Here is an 18,013-nt window from a genome sequence, read left to right on the forward strand (position 1 = left end):
TCAGAACCTTGCAATGTTGTTTTGCAGAGGCCCTGCCCACAGATTTGGCAGGAGCTTTTGGGATTGCTAATGCTCACCATCGTGCAATGTCAAAACTAATGAAAACATTGTGGCAAAGTAAATATGTGAAAAATGTCTGTCTTTACAGTTTATTCACCTCTACAATGGACTGACATTGTGCATTTTAAAAAATTAATCATCTCTGGAAAAGCATAGTAATATTTTGACAATGCAGTCAAACATGTTTTCAATATTTTCATACTGCAGTGCGAAATCCTAGTGCTTCTCTCTTGACCTTTAGGGCTTCAGCTCAGGAAACAAGCGATTGAATGGGCAGATATTGAACCTGCAAATTTTGTGAATTGATGGCATTTTTTTTGGGAGAACAAAATTTCAAAAATGCTGGAGGTTGTTTTGTTTGTCTTGTGTGGATAATGTTTTGACATTCATAAAGCAACCAATTCAGTACAGGCCCATCGCCCCTCGACCTATGGAACCAATCTGAAGCCTATCTATCCTACACTATTCCATATGTTTCATCCATATGTTTATCCAATGACTATCCGTATTTTGTGTAATAGCCTACCGTGGGGAACTTTATTGGAACACTGAAATCCATGGATTTTCCTGTCACAAGAAATGGCAGCTTTCTGGTGCCTTCCATCTTGGCATAGACCATAGCAGTGACACATTCAACACTGAAAAGCGATGTGGTCGAGAGCAGCAGAACAGTTGGTTTTAGCCACTTTAAAAATGCCTGAGTGCATACTCATGCGGGATGTGGGAAAAACTCATTTTGCAGCTATCGTTGCTGGTTTGCCCAAATCTTTGTGCACGAGTGGGGTGTAACTCTGCTCCAGTTGATTACTGTGGTCATATGACAAACATGCATGATGTTAGGCAATTGGGAGTTACTGGTCCAGAACTTTGACTTCTCACAGGCAACTTCTGATGGAGGGAAAGGCCATTAATCTCACCATGAGCAGAATTCTGAGATATCTGCATTTGGCTTATCACAATTCTACTATATAAACAAAAATTAGAACTGTACTTGAAAATCAGTTGCAACAGTTTTTTTTAAATGGAGGAATAAATACTTTTTCTATTAACTGGTACCACATTTGAAGTAGTGCAACATCAACTATAATAAAACTGTTAAACATTTCTTTGTCCTAGGATCCATGTTGGGGTGCATTTCTGGAATACTGTGTTACAAACAATGCATATGTCGGTTGCGATCTCCCACATGAAGTTTTGATTCAGCAAAGGTAAGTTTGTTGTTAATCCATTGTCCAATATCTTCGGTGAAATGGATTAACCCATCGATAATAAATGAAAAAGGTTCAGCAGCACTTATGAAGAAAAAAATTGACATTTCTAGTGTAGGCACTTGCTGAGAATTAAGATATAAGCAGCTATGCAGTGTTTAAACATGTTGTGCCTGACCTGTTGTGCTTTTCCAGTGCCACACTGACTCGAGATCAATCTCCAGTCCTCACTTTTTCCCCCCCAGTGTTTAAACATAATAAGGCAAAGAGAAACAATGGTATAAAGTCACTGTGGCCACATAGGGTAGAAAAAAAGATTCAGGAAGTGCTTGAATTAAGTAGATGTAATAACTAGTTATGATATTTGACAGAGACAAAAGGTATCCTTATAATGGGGGAAATCAAAGAAATTAAATCAATGCAAGACACAAAATAAATGTTACTGCTAAAGTGCATAACTAATTTTTAGATCGATAGATAACTAAGATGGCTCAAGAGTCTAGTGAAATTACCAACTTTAGTTGCCAGCCTCAAATGTGTCATGTAATTCCTTTTTGGTCTTTTTTTCCCCCTTCAGTTTCTGCAACCACCTCCTATCCTAATGCCTCCTTATATTCCTAAACAAAACCGTTTCCATTCCTCCAGTGTATTATGTACCTTTTCCCATCAGCCACTGTTGGGTGACCAGGTTTTCAGTCACCTATACTTCTTGCTGTGAAATTCTCTACACACACTTCTTTACACAGATCTTCCTTTGTACCTCTTGTGGGGTTCAGCATCTTTATTTATTTCTGTGAGGTGCCATGTAGGGCAGCTGTGTAGATGCTCTTTAATACAATCCTCATAGCTGTATATCATTCATTTTTGTAAAACTCAGCATTCTACCCACTAATTCTACATATATGGCCAGAGGAAAGGTTAAACAGACTTCAATTTGGGTTAGAATTGTGTTTCTGTACTGGTATGTCCTCTTGTAACATCGCATGGCATTACTAGTAATTTGAGTAGCTGCTCCTTGCTATAGGGAGAAAAATTAGAACAGACATTTAATATGATTGTGTAGATGAATGTCTCTTCCACTGAATGCTATGAAAGACCCTGACCCAAATCCTTTCATTTGTTGCTGTCCTCTGTCATTAGTGCCCCCTCTTATCCAAAAACTGATGGAATATGACCACTGAACCACTATTACTAGAACAGCTCATGTAGACCTACAAGAACACCCAGGATGTTGTTTTAGCATAATCATTTGACCTGTCCAGATCTTTGGACTCCCTGGAATAAAGAATCAATGATCTGTTGAGTGAGAGCTTCAGTTGACCTATGGATCTAGATGTAGTTGGAAAGGAACAGGCTGGGGCTGTTTTCCCTGGAGCTTTGGAGGCAGAGGGGTGACCTTTATAGAGGTTTACAAAATTGAGGGGTATGGATAGGGTAAATAGGCAGAGTCTTTTCCCTGTGGTCAGAGAGACCAGAACTAGAGGGCATAGGTTTAGGGGGAAGAGGGGAAAGATATAAAAGAGACCAATCAGGCAACTTTTTCACACACAGGGTGGAATGAGCTGCCAGAGGAAGTGGTGGAGGCTGGTACAATTGCAACATATAAGAGGCATTTGGATGGGTATATGAATTAGGAAGGGTTTGGAGGGATATGGGCCGGATGCTGGCAGGTGGGACTAGATTGGGTTGGGATATCTGGTCAGCATGGACGGATTGGACTGAAGGATCTGTTTCCATGCTGTACATCTCTATGCCTCTATGACTAAATGTTATCGATCACATTTGTATGCTCTAGACAGCAGCCACTTTGTGTGGAAGGACAACCGGCAGATATTATTGTACTATGTGTCGTACTGGCTACTAGGAAAGCAGCCAATTAAGTACATGATCATTATACTATTGGAATACTGAGTTTTCTTTTACAGAGCATAAGCTTAAAAATTCTGTGAAAAATGCAGAAGAATCCTATGGAAACCCCAGAACTCTTTCTGACTGCTTAACAACCATAAAGCCTGTTTGAAAAGGAAATACTTGCTGAGCTATGGGGAAAGAGTTGGGAATTAGAAAGCTTTGTCAAAAAGCCAGCAAAGGCATTATGAAGCGAATAGTCAGCCTCCTGTGCTCTATCATTTGGATAGTTTACTTTTAGTGCTGTTGTATGCTATGGCAACACCTACTACAATTGCAGTTCTGAAATGTGTCCAAGCTGTATTTTGATAATTACAAGGCAGAGACTGAAAATGATAGTAAGGAGTATAAGGCCTGAGTTATTTGGGTTGTGGCTCATTTGGTTGGGAGACTTTTCATAACTCTACGAAATGAATCAGTTATGTCAAAGTTTCCCTGTAATTTTTGAGAAAAAAAAAGGACTGTGGATGCTGGAAATCGGAAACAAAAACAAATTACTGGAAAAGTCAGATTTGGCAGTACCTGTGGAAAGAAATCAGTTGATGTTTCAGGTCCAACGACCCTCCTCAGTTTTGAAGAGTCGTACTGGACCTGAAACGTTAACTCGGATTTCTCTCCACAGATGCTGCCAGATCTGCTGAGCTTTTCCTGCTACTTGTAATATTGCCTCAACTGTCTGACCTTGATTTGTTTCCAACTTCATACTGCTCTTGAAAATTTTCAAAAGTCATATCTGTCCTCAGTCTTCTCCAAAGTGTAGAGTCCCTCTCTGCTCTACAGTTTCTCAAATTTCTTCTTTCTCTCAAATTTCTTCTCTTCGTTATGAAAACTAACCCTGAATACATACTTCAGATTGTACCTCACCAAGGCAAGTACAGCTTCATCACTTTAAGTAACTGTTTTCTAGATATACACTCCCAACATTGCATCTGTTTTAATAATATGGCAACCAAAACTTCCAGTGGGTAGGTTATGCATATCATCATTCGGCATACACTTCATGTACTTGGTGCATTTACTTCAAAAATTTGCATTTCTCTCAATTAAACTCTTTTCTTTCTTATTGACTAGTTTATCTAGATGGCTTTGGATGATCATATTGGTGAATAGATTGCTCTTTGTATCTTCTGAAGTGGACTAGCAAATCACTTCTTTGGAAATAATGACTACAGAGTTAAAAATTAGATGGACCCATTATAAGAATTCAAGTGAGAATCAGGGCTGACTTTAGCAATCTTATCAGTCATCCCTGCAGGTTCTGTTTCATTAATATGAGGGAATGGCATTAAATGTTTGAACTTAAACTAAATATGCAACGTGGACAATGTTTTTTCTACCTCCTATTCATAGATTTCAACAGCCAGCAAATACATCCACTTTGTACAGCACTTAAAGCATCTGAATAAACAGTGCATAGTAATGCTCAAGGAATCATACAATAGCAAAGTGGTAGTGCACCAAACCTATGCCAAAGTTAATCCAATATTACTGGTCTAGCGAGGCTGAGTGCTTAGATGTTCTTTCTGTGAAAAATATAATTCAGCCAGTTATCACCCCAAAACCAGCAAAATAATGGAAGGTATCTTCGGTACTACCACCAAGGGATGCCCAGTTGCCAGTAGCCTGACTGTTAATCCTCAATTCAGGTTCTGTCATAACCTACTCTGTTCCAGAACTCTCAACTGGCTTGAAACTAGATTCAAGAACTTAATACCAGAAAATTGAAAGTTATTTTCCTCACTATCAAGGTAATGTTCAACCAGTTAAGAGTCGTACAATTTGCTCAGCAGAGTATTCACATCCAAATATGCATCTACTCCTCAACTGAGGGGGACACATTGTTTGACAGAAAATGTTCTTGTTAAATACTGTAATGTTAGAAAACAGCATGTCAGATAGATTTTAACACATTTTACCATACGTTGAATGACTTTTATATTAGAGAGGCACTGGGTTATGAGCCAGTTATTGCCCAGAATTTATTCTATAATTGCATAGTGTCAACGTGTGTAGCTTTATTTTCAAGCTGTCTCAAATTTAAAGTATTGTTAAATTTAACAGAATTTTACTCCACACAACCCTCATTGCATAGTTTTTAAGAATGCTTATGTAGAAATAATTCTTTATGCATATAACTGAAGCTTTCTCCTTTCTGTTTGCAGAGCTATATCTGGGAAGAAATAAAATATTGCCTCAGTTTTGAAACTTTTGTAATAGAGGAAGACCTCTTCAGAGGAAAATAGTGCCATATTATTTTGTGATGCTAGTTGTAAAGTTTTTTTTTAAAAAACTGTACATTAGCGTTACAGACCTTTACCTCTTAATTTCTAAAGCAGAGAATATTTGCACTTGGTTAACTCTAATTTTCCTGCAGCAATGCATTGAATATGTAAATTAATATATTCAGCTCTGAATTATTTCACTGTAAAGTTGCATTATTTGAAGTTCTTTATCACAATTACATAATTTCTTAAGTTATTTCTTATCTGGTCACAAAATTCAAGTCATTGCTAATGGATAGGATAGGAAAAATATTGAGGGGTGATGCGTGGGTGAGAATTACTGATACTTGCAAAAGCCACCATAACACTATTCAATTCAACTATAACCAAACCTGCAACTTGCATTCTTAGTAACTAATAGGCAGAAGCTTTCATAGAAAAGGAGGAAGTAGTGAAGGATAAAATGAAAACTAAAGAATTACTGAATTTTGTTGACTGAGCTGCTCCTCACCCACAGTTGAACTTTTCAAAATGGTGACTAAGTAATGTTGGACAGCACTGAAAATGGACAATATCAAATCAAATTGTTTGTGCAGAGTGTAATTTGATTGACTGAATATCAAGCACTGTTGAAAATAAGCAACCGCTCAGGTAAAGCCTATTTTGTACCACTACCTGTGGCGAAACTCTGATTTTAGTAAACACTGCTTCTAGTTTCACAAGTTTGTCATATGACAATGAGGGAATGGTATTAGCCATCTTGGCTGCTTGCTCCAAAGGAGCATGCAACACAGCCTCTATAATATGTAACTTTAAGGCTTCCTGTTTCACTAACAAAGATTAAAACAATTTTTATTTACCGATTGGCCAAAATGTACATACCACAAACTGATGCATGTGGATAGAGAGGATTCCCTGTAAATAGTTCAGGGAATTGAGCCAGTTTTCTCCTTTCTTGAAACATTCGATGGTGGACTGTGGAGATACCCCTCACATGTTGAAATATGTACTGGCCCTTTATATTAGAGTTTTGTATGCCCTCACATGGTGTATACATACCTTTTTGAAGAACAAATGTTGTGCAGTGTTAATACTGTGGATCTCATTCCTAAAAATCTGAAAATTCAACTAATCATTACACCTCTGGGTCAGTTGGCTGGACAGCTGGTATCATGCAGAATACCAGTAATGCATGTTCACTTTCTGTACTGGTCCCACTCTTTCAACATCGCCCCTTCTGAGGCAATGTGACCCTTGGGTTAAACACACCACCAGCTGTCTCTTGAATGAGAGAAAGTAGTCTATGATGCTCTGGGGACAATAGTGACTTTAGCCTTACTTAAATGATGAAAGGAAGTAATAGCATTTTGTTCAAAATTTTCTAGATTATTCATTTAAGATCTACAATTTTCCAACTATGCATGTTCATTTGTCACTTTTTATTTTAAGAAGCACAATTTCCATAATGTTTAAACTATTGTTTCAATTGTTAAAATTGTTTATCATTTTCATACAACTGTAAGTTGGTTGAAGAGAATATGAATTCTGTGAATCGGTCATTAAAAACAAATTAAGATGGCCAAAAACTTGAATTTTCAATGCAGAAGTTGGTCAGTACATAATATCCCAAACAACTGTTCATTCACCTAATGAGGTTACCAAGTCACAAGCTGCCAGAGGTGGTAGAGGAGGTGGGTATAATTCCAACATTTAAAAAGGATGGGTAAATGAATAGAAAAGGTTTAGAGGGATATGGGTAAATTGCTGGAAAATGGTACTAGATCAGTTTAGAATATCTGGTTGGCACGGAGGAGTTGGATCACAGGGTCTGTTTGTGCTGTATAATTCTTTGACTCTGGCTCCTGGTTGGGCATCCATTTAACCAGTCTGTGTATCTGTTTCTTTACCACTGGATCCATCTAATTTTGCATTATTGTGTTTACATGTGCAAAAATATCATTGTTTACAACATTTGCAGTCCAAATGGGGTTTTTTTTTAAAGTTAAATATAGCTGAGGCCCTAGCACTGATTCCCACAGAAAATCCTGTTCATTTTCTCTCACTGAATGGCAGTTTTACACTTGCTAATTTCCAATACAATTCTTCAATAGAATTGTACTTCAATTTAAATAAAATACCTTTTCATTTTAGTGCTCAGAACTAGTCCTTATAATGATGAAAGCCTCAAGACTGAGTCTCAAACAACTGTTATTCTATTTTATGGACTGACCATAGGATTTTCCTTCTGAAAATCCTAATGATTTGTACCCTGCTTTTTCAATTTCTGGTAACAGAAAAAGGAAAATTACTGCACTTAATTGCAGCTCTCGTTTCCCCAGTTATTTTTCTTCATGCTTTGAATACCTGGTCATGAAACAAAACATGCAGCGCACACGATGCAATGTTGTGAGGTTGAAGATATTTTCCATAAGGATAATAGGTAGTATTTTTGTTTATTGCATCAATGAGTTCTACACAATAACTGGTTTTAAAATGTTTCTAATTAGATTCCAGAAGACAAGAAAAGATCGTGACAACATAAATATACAGATAAAATAAAACACAAGGCCAGCTTAGATGCATTGGCCAAGATTTCAAAGTATGTACAGCAAAACAAGAGTTTGGGAGATTGGTTCCTTAAAGGGAACTGTCCTAAGGTCATTGCTGAGGTATTAAAAAAATGCTCAACTAAATATGTTCTGCTTTTGAAAATTGTTGTGACTTACCGAGTTTGGAAGCTATAGGCTTAAGCAAAATCTCATTCGCATCTTAAAACAGGTACCAAAGAAAGTAATGAGAAAGATGATACAAGTACCTAAACACAAATCAAATTAAAATCATTACAATTACAGCTGTAAGCGCAAGCATTGGATTAGTAATAAGTCAAAACAAATCCTTACGAACATGTCACAGCAATGGCATCCCAAACTGATTTGGGAGAACTGTTGTTGGACTGGGGTGGGCAAAGTTTAAAACTCACAACACCAGGCTATAGTCCAACAGGTTTATTTGGCAGCACTAGCTTTTGAGTGCTGCTTCTTTATCAGGTCACAACCACCTGATGAAGCAGCAGCACTTCAAAAGCTACTGCCTCCAACTCAACATGTTGGATCATAACCTGGTGGTGTGAGATGTAACTTTTTATCCCAACTGATTTTTGATTGGTATAATTTAACTACCCAACTTGCCATCAGATGGACATGCCCGTACTGAACAAAATTGACAAAACAATTAGAAGGGAAAATACTGAAATTCCTCTATTTTGGGATATCAATCAAAATATACACTCACCCTGCTCTTTGTGCATTCTAACCACATTTGAATGACCTGTAGCTAAACTGATTGCAATAAGCTTGCATTTCAAACAATTTTTTTTTATGATAAACAACAAAGTGTATTTTACTTTCATAGGCAAAATTTATTGTTTCTACCTAGACCAACAAAATTAGTGAATGATCTGTATTAAAAAAATTACAAAGGTAACATGATATCCCTGGTAAGCACTATGTGTATAACAGTACTGATTTTAGTCAATGATTCAAAACAAATTAAAGTGGAAAAAAATAATTATCCCCATAAAAGTAAAAACCACCAAAACTAACTATTCAAAAAGCTTTCTAGTACACTATAGTCCATAAGAAATTATCCTGTGCCTGTCTAATACGAAGGCACAATATCACAAGATCCGTGAGGTAAAGTTGATCTGGTTTAAAACCTAAAGCCAACGTCTTTTTTTAGAAAGCCCAATTTAATTTTTGTTCATGCAAATGCAATTTCCATATTTTAAAAAGTTTCTTAAAATCTGTAGTGGAATATCCACATTAGGCACATAAGTACACCAGGTACATTACATACAAAAAAAGACACTTAAAGAACATGTCAGTCTGCTTAAAAAGAGACTGTGCATGGAAGCATCTGTAATCAAAGTACAGACAGAACTGAGAGTCAAGATTCAAACAAGAAGTTAAGTTATACAATGATCACAATTATCTGTGTTGCCACAAATTGGAATGCACATAATTTATATTTAATTCAAAGCTCCATTAAAGAATTTATAGATGAAGTAGCAAACTTTACTACTAACTGGAAGAAATAGTTTTTTAAACTTTCCTCTTATTTACAGTTTGTTCAGTTAGACAGTTACATTTTTCTGTATAGTTTAAAGAAACAATAGAACTGATCAAGCTTTTGGAACTGGAATACAAATCACCCACAAATTCACGGGGTTTACAAATTCTGACATCCATATTCATAATACACAAGTCCTCAAGCACACTGTGCATGAACATCTTCTGAGGGAGCAGGAAGAGACAAAGATGTTTCTCTGACAAAATAATCTTCCTATGACTTACTTTAGACTGGCAGTTTCTCCACCAGCACCCTGCTTTGGGAAATTCTCATCTAGAAGGGAGGAATCTCTATATTTACATAAGCTTCTTGAACCTCCCTTATCATAAGGATTCTGGTCAACATTTGTTCCATTGCCTCATTACTGACTGGTTGTGTTGAATACCAGATTGGACTATTTGGAGCAACTACTGGTTCAGCATTCAAGTAGAAGGCATCATTTCGCCCTTTAGCACTCTGTGGACTACAGGGAAAAAAAGTGTCATTATTGCTTGTTATTTACACAGTAATACAGAAAAATGAAATTAAGCATATTTTATAGTTTATATGGAATATCTCACATCAACAGTTAGACATGAAATTGTTTCAATGTAGAGTTAAATGTTGGACTTTATTGCCATCAGACCAGGCAGGTAGGCAAATGCAAAATTGGTGTTCTATCACATGTGGAATGTGCACCAACATAAAACAAAAATAAAATGCATATAAAAAGGTTCAGTTCAGAATTGCCTGGAAGAGGTAAATCTTACATAAAAGTTCAAAGCTATTCAGCTTGTTTAATTTGTCTGGATAGTCTATTAGTTATGCAGATTACTTTATTGTCCAACCCATTCACTGTTTAAGAGGTTTAAAATTCATTTGCACATTATGCAAAAAAGTAGAAAAGTATGGATTTTGTGCACAATTTTATAGATATGAATATTCAAAATATTAATGCGAGGACAATAGCACAGGATCACAAAGTTATAAAGTCTTGCTTGATTTGCTTTTGTGGTTAGGAGCGATGAATTAAAGGGTGAAACTTTGCAGAGGATCAGTAAATCCATGATCAAATAAAACTAACATTCACACAAATGCTGCAATGTCTCATGCTGTACTTAAATTAGCTCTTGTTAAAACAAAAAAATTCTTACTTTTTTTAAATAGTAAAAGTTTTCAAACAAGTTCATAGAATAGAGTCATAGAGATGTACTGCATGGAAACAGATCCTTCGGTCCAACCTGGTGATGCCGACCAGATGTCCCAACTCAATCTAGTCCCACCTGCCAGCACCCGGCCCATATCCCTCCAAACCCTTCCTATTCATATACCCATCCAAAATGCCTCTTAAATGTTGCAACTGTACCAGCCTCCACCACTTCCTCTGGCAGCTCATTCCATACGTGAAAAAGTTGCCCCACAGGTCTCTTATATCTTTCCCCTCTCACCCTAAACCTATGCCCTCTAGTTCTGGACTCCCCGACTCCAGGGAAAAGACTGTCTATTTATCCTATCCATGCCTAGAATGGTAGAACTGAATTCCTACAATACAGAAAGAGGCCATTCAGCCCATCAGGTCTGCACCAACTCTCAAGAGCATCACATCCTATCCCCATAACACCACCACAACTAATTCACCCAGTGTGCACATCCCTCAACAATGCAATTTAGCATAGCCAATCCACCTAAATGGCACATCTTTGGCCTGTGGGGAAAAAACCAGAGCAGCCAGCAAAACCTATGTAGACACTGAGAACATGCAAATTCCATGCAGTCACCCAAGACTAGAATCAAACTCAGATCCCTGGCACTGAGAGGCAGCAGTGTTAACTACTAAGCCACTGTACCACCCTTGGTATGCGAGATATTGCATGACTAAAATGCAAGAATGACTGGAAAGCTGACAAAGCAATCAAATCAGCCTGAGGGTGTGTTTTTTTAAATATATAAAAATCAATAAGTTGCATTTTACCTTATCAAAATAGAACAAAGCATTTGCATTTTGATGCCAGTGTGCTCCAGCTTGTATCATGTGCATTCGCTGGTCTTTAACTATGGCAAGATACTTTCATAACATAACTGAAAAAGTCACAATGGAAGGGGGAGAAAGTCCAGCTGGCATGGATATCAACAATATTGACAAAGTGGAAAGTAATTCTGAGGGAACATGAACAACTCGGAGCTAAATTACAAAGCAGTACCAGAAAAGTTAATAATCCCCAGATTACTGCTTGAGTCACAAGCTAAACGGCATAAGCCAACAAAATTAAGAGGTAAATGTTTGGCTCAAAATTTGGTATGGGAGAAGTGGGTTAGAATGCATGGGACATTGACACCAATAACTGGGGAAGGAGGTGGCTGTTCTGATGAGACATGCTCATCGAGGACCAAAGCCCTGAAGTACGTAACTGCTGTGGATATGGCTTTACACTAAAGTGTGTGTACAAGCATGTGGTGCACTGAAAATTATACAATCAAAGGTAACGAGGAAAGTACGATTGTTGGTTAGTGATGGGGTTGATTGTCAAATTGTACCAAGAAACCATAAAAGTGTAGGGAAACCTGATAATAGAACAATTATAAAGACTTTGCATCTTAATGCACAAAGCATTGGATTAAGGCAGATGAACTGATGGCATAGATCAAGGTAAATTGAGGTCAAAAGTTCTTTAAACTGGGTGGGGATGGAGAGGGAAATTAGAGGCAAAGTACTGGCATGGAAAGACGATTGGCTGCCTGGCAAAAAAAAAGAGTACAGATAAAAGAGTCTTTTTCAGGATGACAGCCAGTGACTAGTGAAGTTCCGCACATGTCAGTGTTGGGACCACAACTATTTAAAGTTTACATCAATGATCTGGATGAAGAAACAGGGGATACTGTTGCTAAGTTGGTAGGTGTGGAGGAAGCAGGAAGGCTGCAGAGGACTTAGACAATCTAAAAGTACAGGCAAACAAGTGGCAGATGGAATACATTGTGAATAAGTGAGCTTATGCAAGAAAGAATAGAGGAACATGGGAAAAGGTTTCAGAAATCTGAAGCACAGAATTTAGGAGACCTGGTTCATGCAGGTTCAGTTCAGTTTGAAAGGTATAAATGCATTCATTTCAAAACAGCCAGAATTCAAGAGCAGTGATGTCCCATTGAGGATGTTCAAGGCTCTGGTCTGATTGCATTTGGAATATTGAGGGGAGTTTTGGGAAAAGGAGGATATGCTGGTCTTAGAGGGTCCAGACGAGTTGTAGAAAAAATGATCCTGGGGATGAAGGGCTTCTCATATGGAGTAGTTGAGGACTCTAGTCTATACACGAGGTTTAGAAGGATGGGAAGGATCACATTGAAATAGAATACTGACAGGCCTGGATAGAGTGGACATGGAGCAGATGTTTCCACTCGTAGGAGAGACCAGGACCTGAGGCCACAGCCTTCAGAGTAAAAGGGACAACGCTTTAGAATTGAAATGAGCAGGAATTTCTTCAGCCAGAGGATGGTGAATGTTTAGAACTCATTGACACAAAAGGCTACGAAGGCCAAGTCGTTGAGTGTGTTTCAGACAAAGATAGATTAGTTCTGGACTAGTAAGGGGATTAAAGTTTATAGTGAGAAGGCAGGAAAATGGGGTTGAGAAACTGATCAGCCATGATCAAACAGTGGAGCAAACTTCATGAGCTGAATGGACTAATTGTGTATCTTATAATCAATCAACTGGAGACGTGTACATGATTTTTTTCTCTCATAATTCTCAGTTTATTGGTGTAGAGGTATCTAGATTTTAAAAATTTAAAAGGCTTAATGATTGAGGGTGGCACGGTGGCTCAGTGGGTAGCACTGCTGCCTCTCAATGCCAGAGAGCAAGGTTTGATTTTACTCTTTGGCAACAGTCTACGTGTAGTTTGCACGTTTTCCCAGTGTCTGCATAGGTTTCTGCCGGGTGCTCCGCTTTCCTCCCACAGTCCAAGGATGTGCAAGTTAGGTGGATTGGGCGTGTTAAATTACCCACAGTGGTTAGGAATGTGTAGGTAAAGTGCATTAAGCAAGGAATAATGCAGGGTTACAGGGAGAGGGCAGAATGGGTGGGATGCCCTTCAGAGGTTTGGTGTGGACTCAATGGGTTGAATGGCCTGCTTCACACTGTAAGGATTCAAGGGTGATGCCACAATGAGAAAAACAACATGAGAAACAGTGAACAGTAAAATGTAATAAGTCGATTACTGGAAATTGGACAAAAGAAATCTGGGTATCCTTACCATTTAAAGAGGTAGAAGTCATAGAGTTTTATGGGACACCTCAAGGGATTTTCAGAATTTTCAAGTTGTTCCACATACATATCTTCTGTAACTAAACCAAAAAAGAAAAGCATCCATGTATTAAATCTTTAATTTTCATTCTAATTAATTCAACAAAAAGAAGTGTACTTTGCCTTTTATTTTCAAAGATCATGACAATTTAAACAAGGAGGAGAAATTAAAAACAGCAAGTCTTGATGAACCGATGCAGTCTGTTGAAAGGTTAAACTTTAGGACTTGAATCTAAATTCATTCTGTTACAAGGGTGCCAACTCAAATTTGTTTACATAGTCACTCATCTCATGAGGGTAGGTGTGAGCAAAAGTCACAGGTCACCAAGTACTGCACCCAAATACCATCTTGCTCTTGACAGACAGTCAGAGATGTACAGCACGGAAACAGACCCATCGGTCCAAACCGTTTATGCCAACCAGATATCCCAACCCAATCTAATCCCACCTGCCAGCACCTGGCCCATATCCCTCCAAACCCTTCCTATTCATATACCCATCCAAATGCCTCTTAAATGTTGCAATTGTACCAGCCTCCACCACTTCCTCCGGCAGCTCATTCCATACACGTACCACCCTCTGCATGAAAAAGTTGCCCTTTAGGTCTCTTTTCTATCTTTCCCCTCTCACCCTAAACCTATGCCCTCTCGTTCTGGACTCCCCAACCCCAAGGAAAAGACTTTGCCTATTTATCCTATCCATGCCCCTCATAATTTTGTATACCTCTATAAGGTCACCCCTCAGCCTCTGACACTCCAGGGAAAACCCCAGCCTATTCAGCCTCTCCCTATAGCTCAGAATTCTCAAAACTGAGTCAAGATACATCAGTAAGAGATTTAAAATGGGGTAGGGAGGAAATAATTCATATTCAATAAATATTTGTAACTGACTGCATTCAAGATTAAACAAAATACTTATTGGTGGCAAAGTACATGCAACATACATTTAATGCTTCAAACCGACATTTCAAGCTTATTTTAGCAATGAAGGTAAATAATGAACAATAATGACAATGTTTAAATAGTTGTTTATTGGTAACTAACAAGGAAGGTGACTTGAAACTTCATTTATACCCATTTCTAAACTCATGACCTCTACCACCCAGAAGGACAAATGCAGCACATAAGATTATAACAAATAGGAACAGGCCATTTAGCTTCTCAAGTCTGCTCCATTCAGTAGGGTCACAACTGAACTGACACTCATGTCCACTCTCCTGCCTTTTTCCCATGACCCTTGATTCACCTACACAGCAAAACCATCACCCACAAGTATCCCTTAAAGTTACATTATTGTAAATTGAAACTACATTAATTAATCCTTCACGGTCACTGGGTCAAAATCCTAGAACTCCCTAAAAGCATTGCTAGTGAACTCAACCCACCAGACTACAGCAGTTCAAGAAATCAGTCTTCAAGGGCAAATAAGTAGGTTAATAAATGCTGGCTTAGCTAGTGATGCCCACATTCCATGAACAAATAAAACAATTCTCTTTACTCACAGATATTGGGCATCAAAACATGTTACCACAAGTCAGCTTGTCATCACAACCTTTTATTGTAATTACAACAAAAATAAATACACTTTCACAGCTATGGACATCCTAACGTATTTTACAGCCAACAAATTACTTCATATGTCATCACAATTGTAATGTAGGAAGCGGTAGCCATTTTCAAAGAGCAAATTGCCATTTTCAAAATCAGTTCTTTAAAAAATGTAGACTACCTTTCTGTCCAGCTTGAAGTTGTCCATATAATCGCAGATATCGTATACTAGAACACTTATCCTTTGAATTGCCTGGATTCTTTTTCATTTGCTTTAATACTTTGGAGAAAGCTAATTTAGAGTGTTGTTCGACTGTTTTAAGCATAAAGTACCTGTGAAAACATTTCGCCGAGTTTAAACGTATATCTTACTAAATTAAAAATCTTGTTTCTATTAAATTTACTTCCCAGTTAAATGATCTGCAGAATTATTCTGTATTAGGGAACAACAGAAAATTTAGCTTTATTGTGCTCATTTTCTAATCCTGTATTAAAAGTAAAACATAATACACAAAAGAACCAGCCACCTTTTGTAAAAACAGCAATTTCCACAATATATCTAACCCATCAAATGCAGTTAATTATAACAGATTAATCCTTAACTGAGTAATTTCAGGCAAATAATGAAATTGCAAGTCATACTTGGTATTGAAATACATTAGCGTGTACAAAAGAGTAGCTGGAGAGTGTGCTCCCAATTGCTTACAATCCCAAAGCATCTCCTCAGTAATTCGACTTGGAATGACATAACCTGTCAAAGCAAAAAAAAAAGTGTTCTTAATTTTTAAAAGTACAAAGCTTGTTGGGTTAGTTTACTGTGAAAAGAAAATAATGGAATATGTAACCTTGCATTAAAATGTTTTGCTGGCAAATTGTATACAAATTCTGTACGTAGCGCAATAAATTTTACACTGCTACTCTTTCAATCAGCTGAAATTGAAATTAGAAGAAGCAACCTTAGTTTTTTGTCTCTAAATTTTATGGATTTATTAGCCATGTAAAGATTGATGTTTAGAAATGAAAATAAACAGCATTAAGAATTAAATCACATCAAACCATGTTTAAAAAGATTACTAATTTTGGCAGGTTGAACATAAAAATTCACAAATAATTCCAAGGTAACTGTCATGTTCATTTCAAGTAAACTTGGAAACAGAATCTTTGAAATAGCTATGATATCCAATTGTTCAAAAGGTAGTGAGCTTTATTTATTTTATTTTGAGTTGCAAATGTCCCTTTCTATATGAAAGAGGACAATGTAGATGCCTACAAATTAACTACTTCTCCAAAGAGCCAACATAATTCATTTATACACTGAAGATACAAATTAGGAGTGCTCAAATTGTACGAAGTCATCCTCACTGTCTACATTTGCTTATCACTAATGGGAAGTTTTCACTTTATTTTGTCCACTAATAAAAAGTTGCCATCAATTGGAATACAGCCCAAAAATATCAACACTAGAAGCCAGCTGAGTTCCGCTTGCCTTGACAGCAGAATACAATTATAGGCCTCATAAGAAACAAACATTCTTAAAAATTGTGGGGAAATGTTAGATTATAACAACCCAATATCTGTTCGAAGTGGTCAGTGCATTAACAGAGCATGGAGCAAAAAAAAGAAAGTCATTTAATTCAAACACTACTCTTAAATCACTGAACCTACAACTTGCATCATTCAGAATCTCTGAAAACCATTACTAACACAATTGATTTTTTAAAGTTTCAATGTATGAGAACACCAATTTTCAATAAGTCAGAAACAATTTCTGCTGAAGCTATGTATGCATCGATCAAAAATAGCCCAAATCTTTTCAAGTTTTAACATACATTCAGTAAAATATTTCAAATGAGTAGCATGAAAGTGAGTCAGAAACTTGTTTGGAAGCTGAGAAAATGCAGCTTTGTGATTCACTAAACCATCTAATATATAACGAGAATACAGAGGAACCTCAATTATCCGGCATTTGATTCTCCAAATATTGGATTAGCCGGCAAGATTGCAAGGTCCCGATGCTTGACTAAGCTATGAGATCCGGCATTCGATTAACCAAACAAAATACTCTCTACACGTGTCCTTCGGGTAATTTGGGTTCCTCTGTACCTCTCTCAACCACTTCTCCCAATAACCCCTGTCTCTCCCAAGGCTGCCACTCACCAATAGTTTGCGTTCATATAGCAATTTTGACGCAAGTCTTTAGTGGAAGCATAATTGGACAAAAAAATTTACTGAATATAATAAATTATGAGAATAACAGAGCTTCACCACAGAGACAGGTTTAAAGGTCTTACTAGAAGTAAAAGGATAAAAGGAGTTGGCGAGGCAGCAAGTTAGGGAGGCAATTCAGGAGCTTCGGACACAGACTATGACATTAAAAGGCTTATGCATCTTAACCAAATATTTAAAACAACTCAGTCAAGCATTTCAAAATCAAACATCATCTTAATATGATTTCATGAGATGAGGATGCTCCTGGCATGACAAGTATTTCTGCCCTCAAGATATTGGTGAGTTTAAAATGGGTCACATGGGAAAACAGTTTGTGAAGAGTTGCCTCAGTACTTTGCATAGGGTCATGTTCTGTTGTTAGTATACGCTTTGTGAACTACATGCATGTACTGCTTGAATGTTGAAGTGTTGAGGTCACTGGTAATTTGACACAAACTT

General features: G+C 37.4%; 2 protein-coding genes across 2 annotated transcripts in view; one reads left to right on the forward strand and one right to left on the reverse strand.

Moving 5' to 3' along the window:
• Window positions 1-6,977, forward strand: part of mov10l1 (Mov10 like RNA helicase 1) — a 63,466-nt gene extending 56,489 nt beyond the window's left edge. The window contains exons 24-25 of the mRNA XM_072562590.1: window positions 1,177-1,268; window positions 5,339-6,977. Of these exons, the coding sequence (XP_072418691.1) occupies window positions 1,177-1,268; window positions 5,339-5,360 (114 nt within the window). The 3' untranslated portion in view covers window positions 5,361-6,977. The remainder of the gene's footprint in view (window positions 1-1,176; window positions 1,269-5,338) is intronic.
• An 858-nt stretch (window positions 6,978-7,835) lies between these two features.
• Window positions 7,836-18,013, reverse strand: part of LOC140466857 (transcriptional regulator QRICH1-like) — a 38,918-nt gene continuing 28,740 nt past the window's right edge. Inside the window, exons 6-10 of the mRNA XM_072562591.1 lie at window positions 15,989-16,097; window positions 15,528-15,679; window positions 13,750-13,840; window positions 9,751-9,989; window positions 7,836-8,213 (exon numbers count right to left, since the gene is read on the reverse strand). Of these exons, the coding sequence (XP_072418692.1) occupies window positions 9,800-9,989; window positions 13,750-13,840; window positions 15,528-15,679; window positions 15,989-16,097 (542 nt within the window). The 3' untranslated portion in view covers window positions 7,836-8,213; window positions 9,751-9,799. The remainder of the gene's footprint in view (window positions 8,214-9,750; window positions 9,990-13,749; window positions 13,841-15,527; window positions 15,680-15,988; window positions 16,098-18,013) is intronic.

This window comes from Chiloscyllium punctatum, chromosome 44, assembly GCF_047496795.1.
Source record: "Chiloscyllium punctatum isolate Juve2018m chromosome 44, sChiPun1.3, whole genome shotgun sequence".
Classification (NCBI taxonomy): Eukaryota; Metazoa; Chordata; class Chondrichthyes; order Orectolobiformes; family Hemiscylliidae; genus Chiloscyllium; species Chiloscyllium punctatum.